At 38.1% G+C, this 13,561-nt stretch overlaps 1 protein-coding gene across 1 annotated transcript in view; it reads right to left on the reverse strand.

The window, feature by feature from the left end:
- LOC101856744 (eukaryotic translation initiation factor 5B) overlaps positions 1–12,108 on the reverse strand; it is a 114,064-nt gene extending 101,956 nt beyond the window's left edge. The window contains exons 1-5 of the mRNA XM_005102443.3: positions 11,908–12,108; positions 9,185–9,316; positions 5,467–5,563; positions 2,311–2,409; positions 823–1,356 (exon numbers count right to left, since the gene is read on the reverse strand). Coding sequence (XP_005102500.2) covers positions 823–1,356; positions 2,311–2,409; positions 5,467–5,563; positions 9,185–9,316; positions 11,908–11,951 — 906 coding nt within the window. The 5' untranslated portion in view covers positions 11,952–12,108. The remainder of the gene's footprint in view (positions 1–822; positions 1,357–2,310; positions 2,410–5,466; positions 5,564–9,184; positions 9,317–11,907) is intronic.
- Positions 12,109–13,561: the final 1,453 nt, after the last annotated feature.

The raw sequence follows: 13,561 nt of genomic DNA on the forward strand, positions 1-13,561 counted from the left end.
AGAGAGAGGGAGAGAGAAAACATGCCTAGCCCATTGCTTTAGCATGAACTCCTTCACACAACTTGCCACAAAAAACATGGCGGACGCCGCTGTCAAATGTGGCCATCGCGCAGCAAGGCGAGAGAGGGGCATACGGTATCTAGTACTATAGTGTACATCTATGGGTCAGATACACCACACCTCACCTTCGCCACAACAATACTTAAGATCAAAGGACAGTGCAAGACAAAAGTTAAAAGCACAGCAAATTTTGGGTTGTCCACGAGCAATTTTACAAAATGACAAGTTCAAATAGTATTCAAAAAACAAACTTAATTCATATGAGGGATTGAGATGCAAAATCCACTCGGCGACATTACATCTGAAAAAAATTGAGTTTTCTTGTCTACAAACTTATATTGTTATCAGTAATCAGACATACTATATATACTATCAAGGCATTTGATATATATGGATAAGAATCTCATTAGAGATCAAATATGTGGGGTGAAAGAGCTGAATCTTCCAATGCCCTTGAAATTTGGAATTTCTCCCAAAAGAAATGAGTATTATATAATGAGAGAGAGTTTAGGAAATATCTAAAGACATATCCACTAATGATTCAACACGATCCTCTGCCAATAAAGAGTGTGTTTGTGAGTGTGTGTGTGAGTGTGTTGTTAAAAGATTTCACAATGTGCATTTTCTGTCTTTTGATTTGTCAATTAAGTTGAGTGATAATTTTGCATTACAAAGCGCCCAAAGCCTTCTAGGGATTAGGCACTATATAAATGTATATTATTGTTATTATTATCATTATCAAAGTGACAAAGAAAGACTTACCTGTTGCTTTTTCAATTTCTCTCTATCCCTTTTCTCCTTCCTCTTCTGAGCAGCAGTCTTCACTGTAGCTCCTTCCTCCCCTTCTTCCTGGCCATCTTCTTCATCCTCTTCATTATCGTCACCCTGCTTTTTCTCATCTTCACCTTGGGCACTCGGTGCTTCATCGATACCCTTGCCTTTTTTTTTGTTCTTCTTCTTTTTCTTCTTATCATACTCCTCATCATCTTCCTCAAGATCATCAATTGTAACAACTTTTGGAGCTTTTGCTTCAAGATCCACAGCTGCGACCTCACTGGAGGCATCCATAGAAGAGGGTTCTTCCTCACCAGCTCCCTCCTCAGCATTCTTTTTATTCTTTTTCCCTTTTTTCTTTGGTTTATCTGTAGCTTCAAGACTGGCCATTATGGCATCAATGTCTTCCTCCTCCGGCTTTTTCTGCTTTTCTTTCTTTTTATTCTTTTCTTTTTTCTTTGACTTGTTCTGATCAGCTGCATGTTCCTGTTTTATTTCTTTGCCACTTTTGTCCTCCTCCTCCTGCAAATACACGCAACAAATTCATCTCCTGTCAGAAACAACCGACAGTAAAACCTCGGTATAATGTACAGTCAAACCTTCTTGTCCTGCCGCCGCCTCCCCCCCTCCATACCGCCAGCCCAGCTTACCGCCAGCTTTTGCCAATGTACAAAAAGGAACGCTTACAAACATAGTGACTGCTCCTTCTCACCACCCTCCGCCAACTGAGTTGTAAGGTCTTATATAAGTAATATAAATTTGCCCCGCCATAACACGAGCCAACTGACCACCAGAGGTATACATCGCACATGGTAAAAGCACCTACCTGTTGGCTACTTGATAATCTTTCTCCCACAAGAAAGACATAGAGATAGAGAGAAGGAGAAGATTCTCGGCTCTGAATACATGTGCATGTACATGTATATGACCAACAAAAAGACATTTTTCAAACCCTGATATTCATTTTCCTTTGCCGTGGGCAGTCGGAGTTATACAACACAGGAACCCTGTTGAACTGCCAGCCCCGCTGCTCAGCCAACTTCATGCTCGTCCCAAGGGTAGTGGTATAACAAGGTTTGACTGTACTCCCTTTGGACTCAAGAATTTGAACATTTTGGCTGACGTACCCATTGGCCTCAAAATATTACAGCAACAAAGGAGGTTACCCAGTTATGTTAATTCATGTTATTAGATGATTACCAATCCCCCTTACTATTACTGTGTGTGTGTTTGGAGGGGGGGGGGGGGGGGGTGGGCAGCATACATGTATAATTAATGGTTTTTAAAAAAGTGTCCATTTTAACCTTTTAATTCAATTTTTAAATAAATTGTTGCTTTTTTTGGTGTTGTTTGGATGCTTCTCTTGATTTCAAATCAATACATACACACATTAAGAATTTCGGAACAAGGTGGGATAGAGGTTTTCTCTTTGTATTATCCTGTATTTGTATTATCATATATACCATGACACATTACCTCATTGTCTTGATCACTTTCATTGACATCATCATCATCTTCCTCATCTTCCATGGCCAGGAGTTGAAAAGCAGACATGCCTTTTGTTTTCTTTTTGTCCTGTTGATAGAAAAAAGGCACAGGATGTCAAAACCGAAAACTTTCAAAACTCAAAAAAATTCAATACAAATCTTTATGGTAAAGTATCTGAGATTGTAAAAATGTCACATTCTTGACACAAACACATGAGCACGCACACAAACTCACACTTGCACCCAAGCAAATAATAGAACAAAACAAACTTACACACACTTTGAACACAATCAAAAGAGGAGGCATGCACATGTATATAGACAGACTGGCCCACACACAAACATACCGCCGCCTGGATAAAATAGTGTCGTATGTCCCAAAAATCCGATTTCCAGATTTTTATATTACCGTGACCGGGAGAACAAGACTGATCTACATTACAGACGTCTACTATAACACATGAAACCACTATTAACAGAAGGTTTTAGTCGTAAGAAGAATAGTCCTGGGACAAATACTGTCACAACTCGAGATACCACACTAGCACATTTAGGTTTGTGAAAAATCAGGAAAGACTACTGTCGTAAGTCGACATACAACATTAGTCTTGCAGAAATCTGATCATTTGGCCTTGCAAACACGGAGTAAGTCAACTTACTACTGTATTCTTTGAAGATTAATCAAAAGTTTCTGTCCTGTTGGCCTTAAAAGCTGGACCACACGACTTGTCATAAACACCATTGCAAATTTGTGTTATACCAATGTTTGTTTTAGTAGGAGTTTTACAGCGCTTGCAATTGCCTAAGGTCATATGAGTGCGCAAAACAAGTTGGTTCCATTCGCAACAGTTTACTGCATATTTTTTCAACATTATTATTTTTAAATCACACATATAATACAGACAGCACTGATCCAAACATTTTGATTCATAATATTTGCAGATCGGCCATTTAGACACTGAAAGATTGCTGACACCCTTGGCTTATACTGTATTCACCAAAAAGTTACTTTCCTTATATTATGTTTATAAAAATGTGGCTCCATTTGTCTACAAGGTTGGGACCATCACGGACAGCACATATCCATTGTTGCTCCCCACTTATCCCCACGATCCACCTCAAAGTCCATCTGTTTTTAATTCATAGTTCAAATTAGAATCTAGTAAGAGATCCAATGAGCAGGACCACATTGGTTGTTGAATCTTTCTGTTCCACTCTGGCTCTCTTTCTCCTTCACACTCTCAAGTGTGTGGGAATTGCATTCCAATTCCTTAGTTGTCAGCTGCTCCTGGGCTGTGGCCAGGACACTATAAGGATTGCGTGTCAGTTAACCCTAGTTACCAAAGTTACAAAACAGTATGAGGATATGTGGCTATTATCTTTATCTGGCTTGGGTACAGGAGTCGGGTGAAGACAAGCCAATAAGCAGGTATCATGCCGCTCCACAAGCTATTATTGAAGGTATCTGAAAGTGCTCTCTTCCAACTTTTTTCTGAGTGCATAGCATCCTTCATCAGGGCCAGGCAATGTGTTGGCTGCTTTTCAGACATCTTTATCCAATGTTCTATATGTCATGTCTTGGGCATAGGGATCTTCCTTGTAACACTTGGACATTGCACAGTAGTTTCCTTCGCTCATGATCATTTTACTGGAGATATCTTTGAAACAGCCTGGTCTTTACCCTTTTTAACATAGTTCCGACTTTTTAAGTTGTCGAAAGGAAGTAGAACTTGTAAACAAACTTGACCTAAATCTCTGAGGGCCAATATCGATCAAAACTCCACGAAATTCTAGCAAAAATTGTTGTTTTGTTGTCGCGATGTAGACTTGATCTAAGGGTAAACAATACGGAGCCTGGGATAATAAAAAGGCTCTTCAAAGAAAGATATTCAACTAAATTTGTGAAACTCTTGCATAAATGTGTGCTCGGGTGATCTCGTTACAATGTTGTGTTGATTCCTATGGATTATAAGGACTTGTAGAGCTGAGAAAATGTGGTAAGTCGAAATTTTCGAACAGCTGTTGCGCAATTTTTTTTTCTCATTCGTTTTTTGTCTGAAGGAAAATGCAATACAAACAGATTATAGGTCATTGTTATTTATATAAACAGATTCCTCTATTTATTCCCATCAGTTTCGTATATGACAATACCTATTAGAGAGGCTTAGAGCTTCACAGTAATGCATTAAATAGATGCACCCCAGGTTTAAAACTGAACAGGGAAAAATAATTCTGTCCAGAGCCTGAAAAAAAAATGGACGGAATCAGTTACGGGCTAAAGGTGATGAAAAATTGAAGAGATATCGGTCAGGGAATGGCAATTTGTACAAGCTATTCATGATTTTCAGTTTTCTATGTTCGTGTTTTCCGTGCCCAACTACATTCATTTTTTCGGGGTGAAATATGATTTTTTAAAAATAACATGGATTTATTGTTGCTTTTTTGCAGTTCGTTAGATGCGCCTAGTCGTGCTGATTAAGAAAATATATACTTTTGTACACTTTTGACCTAAAACATTAATGTTATGTCACTTTTAAGTCAAAATCTGTTCCGGATTTCGTCAATGCCGGCCATATTTGGTCACATGACTTTGCATATTACATAACACATTGTTCATCATGTAGGCCATTACATAACCTTTCTGGAAATGTATGATTGTCATATGTTTTGCAGGCAACGTTTTCTTTGAATAAAGGAAAACTGTTACTAAGTTGTCTTTCTCATTCCTCATTTTGGCACATTTTGGTGCCATCCTCTTGTTATACAAGTAAGTAATTAAAGATCCCCGAAAAATGCTCAAATTCACAACAACAAAATTGCATAACTTTTGAACCATTTATCCAATCTTCATGCAGTTTTTAAAATTTTCCTCAGCTCTTTTAGTTCTACCTAGTGACATGTATCTTGTTCTAATTAATGATTTTTAAATTTTTTCATGAAACCCCCTAGTTATATAGTAAATTACATACCTCCCCAGCCCCCCCCCCCCTTTCCTCCAAAAACACAACTGCTTGAGTTTTCAAACATAAAATGTATGAGAAATCTTTCTCCAATTTCGGACAGAAGTCACAAAACAAATAAAAAACATTATGAATATGAGTTAGAAAAACATTGACAAGCTTTTACCTATTTCACAAGCCTTTACCTTTTTCTTGCTCAAGATTGGTTGCGGGTTATCATCCTCGTCTTCCTCATCACCGTTAGCTTGAAGCGATAATGCTTTGATTTCGTCCTCAATATCCCTAAACAACAGAGCAATAACTAATGACCAAGTGTAAAGAAAACAAAAATTTGAAAAAGCTAGGTAAGTTGACAAGTGACTAGTCGGCACAAAAATGTATTTACATGTGGTTGTCTTTTATTTTTGGTCCTTTTAAAAAACCTCTCTGTATGACCTCGCCTTGTCAGTTATACTGGATATTGCTAAAACAAAACTTTAACTCATTCGCTACGCCGAGCCGTGGGGGGCGGCGCGGCTAGAGTGCCGTCAGTACACTTAGCCGCCCCCGGCGGCTCGAGAACCGACGTTCAATTTTAGCTTGGTTTCTATTCCAATCCACATATCCATGTTAAAATAAAGGTCATGATATAAAGTTGACTTCCGGGTCAAGCGTTTCCACCGAAAATCGGAAGTTTTGATTCAGTTTTGAAACACAATTTCGAAGTTTATGCGACATTGCTTTATCGTGAAGCCCAAATTATAGCCAGACACCAGTCTTTGTACTTTTACACAACAAAATGTATCATTATTTTGCTCACTAAAGAAGTGTAGGAATCTTCTTATAATATTGATACTACTGGACTCAAATTGCCAGTGCACTGTAATTGAGAAATCAATATTTTTGAGTGCTAGATCTAGGCCTAGATCTAAATAGTAAAAATATTTTTTTTCTCCCCAAAATCAATACTTTTTGGTGAATTTACTCAAAAAGTACCAGCCAAGACATGTATAGGTTTATTCCAAATGCAATTCTGAATAATTCCATATAAGATACGAGTGTTTTTTTCTGTTTGGGATCCTCTTTTCAAAATTATTTCAATTTTTTTTTCTTTCAATATCTGAGGTTATGATCCAAATGTACAAATATTATGGAATGTATGTAAATAACTGCTCATTTTTCAATATTTTCCTGTTCTATATACAGTTACGGTTATTTTGATGTATAATTTGACTAGGTGCAAACATATTTTTTGAGTTTCAACTGAGATTATAAGTTTTTTGTTTTCAAATTTTATCCGCAGCCAATCACAATTGTGTTGCATAATCGCCTCTTACAGGAACCAAAGTTGAAAAATACTCAAATAAACAATACAGATGTATTCTACAAACCATACTGAAAATGTTGGTATATAATATGTTGATATTTATTTGAATTTATGGCCCCCAAGACCTGTGAACTGCGCACTAGTCATCATCTCATTTCGCCCTCCCGAAAAAAATTCGTCCACAAGCCGAAAATAATACGTAGCGAATGAGTTAAAAACTTCCTTAAACTTAAAAAGCAGGACAATCTATGTAGTTTTCAAAGATCAAGCCTTGCACAGAACACGGCATCACTTTTCACAGGATTCTTTTACTTTTAGTTAGCGTGACTCAGCTGCCCGCCGGAGCTCCCCGGCTAATGAGCCCTGAAGCTACTTTGCCGATGTTGGTTAAGAAGTAAGCATTTTTGTCTACGTTTCAAATTACAAGGATGGGGACTAATCCCCCCAAATTTTTCTGAAGATTTTGCGACAGCAGCAGGGGTCAGGGGGCCCAGCCCCCCTAAAGCCGGGAAGAAATTTACGTTGTAAACGTAGTCTCAGAGAGTGCTTTGAATATTTAAAAAAAGAATTACAATAAGGTGTTATTTCACAAGGTAACAAACATAATTGATAAAATTGAAAAATACAGAAGCCTACATTCATCTAAATACTTACATTACAATAATTGCTTCTTCAGGTCAGATCAATGTTATTGTTTGATGGTCAAGCAGTAATTCTTTTCCCTGCAATTTCATGTTCTCATGTTCAAGTAGGAGGAGAAATGGTAGCATGTAACTCTTTCAAGTGATTTGCAGCAATAGTTTGTCCACACCCACTTTCGCACAGCAAGAAATTGTTCAAATCCACAATGCAACAGTACAATCGTCGGCAATTTTTTCTTTTTTTTTAAATTCGGAATTCCGAAAATTTTCAGAGAATCCCTATCCCTGAAATTACATAACTTCTTCCCCATCCCACACAGCAAACCTTTACACTGCACGGCGCGCCAGCAGTGGAATTTTAGTTGCAGCGGGGGGTTCCCCGCCGAGCGTCTTATCATGTCGGGGTCACGGGGGTCATCTCCCTGTCGTCGCTCTGTCTGGGCTCACTTAATTTTTGGTACTTTTCTGCACATGTAATATTAGGAAGCTTTAATTTTGCAACTTTATCCATCTGGTACACAATTCGCTAAGAAGTAATTCCTCCAAATACAACTTTATGCGTCTAATATAATCGTGAATATTCGCATATTTTCTATAAAGTTTCTCAAAAGTACCTGAAGTCTCTCTATGAGAAAGTAAAAAAAATGATTTTAGTGCCAGAATACATCTACAATGAAATACACCAACAGTATCTGTCACACTCCATAAATTCCTTATTTTTCTTAAAACGTTAAGTCTAGGTTTTTGTAAATTGACTGAATAACAGGGATGACTTTTTGTAATTGTGTTATAACAATCATTTTTAGCTTTCCAGAGATACTGAGTCAGCACCAGACTTTTCCAACTTTTATTTTCGTTGCTATGACCATTTGTCATGACACCTGGAGGGCTAGTAATTGAAAAGAGCACCTCGAAAAACAAAAACAAAGGGTAAATATGATAGAAAAACGCATCTCACTAAACCATCCGTTAACACCTGCATCATTACATGTGAGGATCCATAATTTTCAAAAACTACAAAATGCAATTATAATTCATTCTCTCTGAAAAGAAGAGGTAAAATCTTAAAACTCCACCAAGCAACTTTACTGAGGTCCTAGCCCTGGTCATCCAAACCAGTACAAAGCAACTGCAGGAACTGCAACCCAGTACAGTGGAACTCGGATTCAACGAGGTCGCCGGGCCCGACCTAAAATCTCGTTGAATCCGAGTGTTCGTTATAGCAAACACGAGGTTTTGTGTAGATAATTACAGGCACTGAGCAAGTAATGTAAGAGAAGTCACAAGTAGTGCCTGAAATGCCTGTATATTATGAGCTGAGTAAAAAAAAGACCGATTCGTTCAAATACACACGACTGTGTCATCTCGATCGTTTACCAAAAAGTTGTGTTGCTGTGTAGAGCCTAGCATACGGCAACTTTTGATTCCATAGACCAGCGCACAATTCAGTACGTAGATCTACGCCAAGACTAGCTTATAATTGTAATAATGATCAGTTGTCGAGGGGAAAAAAAGACCGTGACGCATGCGACGTTCAACGCCCGGACCGCTAGTGCCCCCTTCCCCCTCCCTGACACACACACACACAGCCACAAGTGTGCAGGCCGCCCATCCGACCCCGACACACGCCAGAGTAGACACGTGCGCGTGCCAACAACACATGTGTTGGTATTTAAAAAGGCCGCTGATTGGTCGTTTGCAATCGGTTTAGTGAATAATGGTTCACAATGCAGGTGCAATGGATGGTTTCCGGGAATAGAAAAAATTGGTTCTGGGAGAAAAATTAACGAAGCCACGTCTGCGGGGGCTGTTCACCCTGGAAGCGACCTCGTTGAATCTGAGCTCGCTGATTAAGTACTCGTTGAATCTGGGTTACTTTTATTGATTTTAAAGAAGAAAAAAAACCCGTGCTCGTTAAATCCAAGTTCCACTGTACTTTTTCCTCGTTAAACTTACATGTCATCGTCATCTCCTCTTGCCTTTCCTTTTTTCTTCTTTTTGTCTTTTTTGCTGGGGGCAGGATTGGAGCTTGGTATTTGGGATGGCTGATCTTCCATTTGTTCCAACGAAGTCTCATCATTATCCTCACTAGGGTAAATAAAGCAGAAAGAGAGAAGAAGATACAGCAAATGAGGGAAAGAGTGCAACCCACAAAGGACATGGTCACCGAAATTATTTCATGAGCATTTGAAAAAAAAAAAAGAGAAAAAACATCTTCATATGATAGTCTTTAATATATTTTACAAAGTACTTTCTTGACATGATATTATTGAAAAAAACCTTATTTCAAGTATCTGACTCAAAATTGAGTGTTTCTGTAGCATTGTTGAGCACCAACAAATCCAAGCCAGTACTAAAAGTCGTGTTCTGCACAATAACTGCAGTTGGCGATGGATCAGATTCATCTGAGCACAACACACATAAAGATGGAAAGAATACAGATCAGCAGTACATGGATTGAAACTTAGATAGTGAAACATTTTTTAAGTCTTTACAATAGTAATAACAATTATCACAGAAGAAGAAGTACATTCAAGAAATAATCAAATTTTAAAAGTACTTTCAATAGAATCTCTTTTTAAACCTTTTCGATTTTGCACAAAATTAAGAACAAGCATTGCAGCCAGAACCCCTACCTTGTTTTGTTATTTTGGGATTCATCAATAATCCAATTTTTAAAATTTTACCTCTGCAAAAAGTCAAAAGATCCAAGTCTGTTTTCAAATCTGCACACAATTCACAAATATTACATAAATTTTTTAACAAAAAAAGGCTCTAGAAGCTACTTTATTAGTACACTGCCAGACCATTCACTGTTATTGTCAAGACCTCACAAAGTCAAAACACCTTTAAAACGAACAAAGTTTATATATAGATAGACTGATTGATATAATTGTCAATTTTACATGCAGTCTCAACTGTAGAATTTACACAGCATTACATCATTAAACTGTGAAAGAGAGGTCTATTATTGGTAGTCTGACTAATTCTATTGAAGGCTACAGGACAGGAAATTGACTTTTCTGACTCATATCCACAGCAAGTTACACTGCAGGACTGTGTTTGTGTGTGTGTGTGTGTGTGTGTGTGTGTGTGTGTGTGTGTGTGTGTGTGTGTGTGTGTGTGTGACGTGTGTGTGTGTGACGTGTGTGTGTGTGTGTGTGGTGAGTGTGAGTGTGATGTATGTTGAGTGTGTGATGCTTTTATTTTCTGCTTTTTTTTTTTTTCTGCTTTTTTTTATATAGATCTAAGACCAGTGAACTCATCACACGGTGAAGTCGACACAGCAGAAAAACCGTAAACGTATGGCGAGTTCACCATGAAAAACATATATCGAAATAACAGTGAACTCATCACACCACCTCCCCGTGTAAACACCGGTCGGCAACGTTCGGCGATCTAACTCTAACCCAACCCCTACCACTAACTCTACCCTTAAAAATGAGCAAACTACCATAATTTTGTCATGACAAGGTCGGATGTAATCTCCGACTCCGAACAGCATCAAGTGATTAATTGGAGTCGACTTGCCAAATGATTAGCAAGGAGTCGACTCCTAATATTAAAGTCAAATGACTCCCAATAATCAGTTCAAACCTCTAAACTAAACCATCTATTCTAGACTTTCTGTTTCATGATAGTGGTCGCCTATTCCGGAATTCCTCCCAATTTTATTGTAGGTTACAGGTACAGGATAGGAAGCTGATTTTCCTGACTCATTAAATTAGGTCCCTACCATAAATTTCAACAGTGTAGATCTAGAGCCAGTGAAGTGTGCAGGCCTAGAATCTAGATCATATCTATAAATTTATTAGGTCCCTGTATTTTGGGTCTTTTTTGTTCGAGTGTGTGTCTAATACTTTTCTGGGATTTTTTTTTCTTTTTCTTTTGTTTTGCTATAGAGGGACTTTAGACTTTAGGCTTTGACATGATAGATTGCTAAGACTGTAAGGCCTATATCTTTATAAAGCTTATAGCCTATTGGCTAGATTCCATTTATATTCTAGATCTAGTTACACATTCCTTTTGATTTCTTGATATCCCTTCAACGATTTTTTTTTCCACATTTTCAATCACAGGCACAATGAACAATGGCAACAGAGAATTGAGAGAAGGAAGTGGCTATTCTCACCCGGGGTGAGAATAGAGGTGGCCTTGAGAGAAAGGTACGTCTATCTCTATGTCACAATCTACAGAAATCTCCTTCAGTCTTCAGTCAGTCATGCAATGTTTAAGAATGATGAATGTTCAATCAAGTAAAATAGTGCTATCTCACTCTTCTAAATATATTGCACCACTGGGCCGAGAATAGAATAGAAACTGCCATCTAGATCTAGATCTAGATCTAGATTCTAGATCTAGAGAACTTTAATTTAGAGGCCATCATCATTGGTCTCATTGGAGGAGCCTTGTTGTTGTTGCTCACACAGGTCTCACTAGATTTTCTAGATAGATCTATATGTGTACTTACGAGTTCAAGTTACAACAACTAAAACTAGGCTACAAGATCTAATCTAGATTCTAGATCTAGAGATTCTAGTACCATCCTGAAAGTTAAAGTGGAGCGCCTACTTTACTTGTACTTCACACAACAATACTATACACACAAGAATCGAAAGTTAGCAGACCGAGATGTTGACAGATTGTTTACTCATTTTCGATCATTTAGCTCCACTTACAAATCTTCGTCACGAGCTTTATTGCCTTTCTTGGGTTTACCCATCTTGAATAAAACAGGTGAAGTTTAAAAGTGAGTTATGTGGTTAACTTTCGCTTTTACGTCGCGTGGGGGTAAAGAAACAGCGGTCAATATTGTGTATTTCGTACTGTTGCAAGGGAGACTGATTGAGGTTTGCGCATGTAGGATATGTTTCCGGTTTCTATGAATTCTGGGGGTGTGAAAGTGTTCTTACGCATGTAAGAGCGGTTCCTCTCACTTAAAAAAATATACGTGAAAAGATCTGTTAAATAGATACAAAACAATAGAAATAAAATTGGTTAATGATTTATTCACAAAGAGTTACAAAAGAGAGAAATTTGGAATAGATCTTCATAATCCCTACGACGAGATTTCTGTGATTTTTTAAAGATACTTATTTCAGACCATTTAAGACCGTTACAAATTTTCTTGACGAATTTGAGGTTTAGGCATTTGGAATCTGTTTGGCCAAGCAAAGATTTAAGCGCCCATACACTAACAATAATTATTATTGACAACAATATTGATTAAATTAATAATACTGACAATATATTTTTCTCCACAAACTATTCAATACATGTACTTTCTTCGATATTTTCGGTTATTTCTTCGTCTGCCACGGATCCAGTTGTGTCCTTATGCGGGTGATACCGGTCCTGGATTATGGGGAAAAAAAGAAAGAAAAAGAAATGTTGGACTAAACGATGTAGTGTGTGTGCAAAGAATTAAACTTTCTTTTCATATCCTCCTTTGTTGCATTTTCTTAACGTTTTTTGGTACATCGTGTACTTGGAAAGCAGGGTGCTGTATATATGCGGCTTCCGTCTAAAAGAGCGGTTAGAATAATCAGCACGTCTAACTTAGTAATTTTCCAGAGCGACATCTGGGAGCTCTCTGCATACATGCGTAGACTACATTTCAATGCACTCTAATATTATTAGCATTACACCTTTTCCCGATCAGATATATAAAAATAGAGCGTCAAATGAAGCATAGCAAACTTTATTCAACATAGTGAAATCAAATTCAACACAGAAAGTTCAAACATCAAAATAAATAGCGCAAATGTAACACTCTCAAATATACTATACCAAACACTAGCGCTATCAATTGTAACAACAATAGAGAGTTCAAATTCAACATTGTCAGTTCAAATTCAACATTTGTCAGTTCAGATTCAACCCACTTATTTTTAACACAATATAGTTTTGTTGTTTTACGTGGTCTAGAGTTTTTATTTTGTTGAAAGCGTACTGGGGTGGGGGCTCTCGTGGCCTAGAGGGGTGTTGGCCTCTCATTCAAAGGTCCCGGGTTCGAATCCGGGTAGTGACCGAAAAATTTTCTTCTCTAAATTTGTCTCCTTTCACCTTTCCTGCTCTCTAGCAATGTTCTGTCATCTGCTTTCGTCTCCTGTTTCTGCCCCCACTCCCTTATCTCCCCCCCCCCTCCTCTGGGCTCCCTGATTCTTTCTACTGCTACCAAGGAGATTAAAAGTTTAGTTCTAAACTCCTTGACTGCTACTCCTTGGCTTCTAATTCTTACTGCTGTCTTTCTGCCACACCCCTGATCTTCTGGTAGGAAAGATCTACACCTAGCCTTTCTCGGACAAGGGCGAAAAATCTCGGAGGGCCCGT

This window comes from Aplysia californica, unplaced genomic scaffold (genome assembly GCF_000002075.1).
Source record: "Aplysia californica isolate F4 #8 unplaced genomic scaffold, AplCal3.0 scaffold00325, whole genome shotgun sequence".
NCBI lineage: Eukaryota > Metazoa > Mollusca > Gastropoda > Aplysiida > Aplysiidae > Aplysia > Aplysia californica.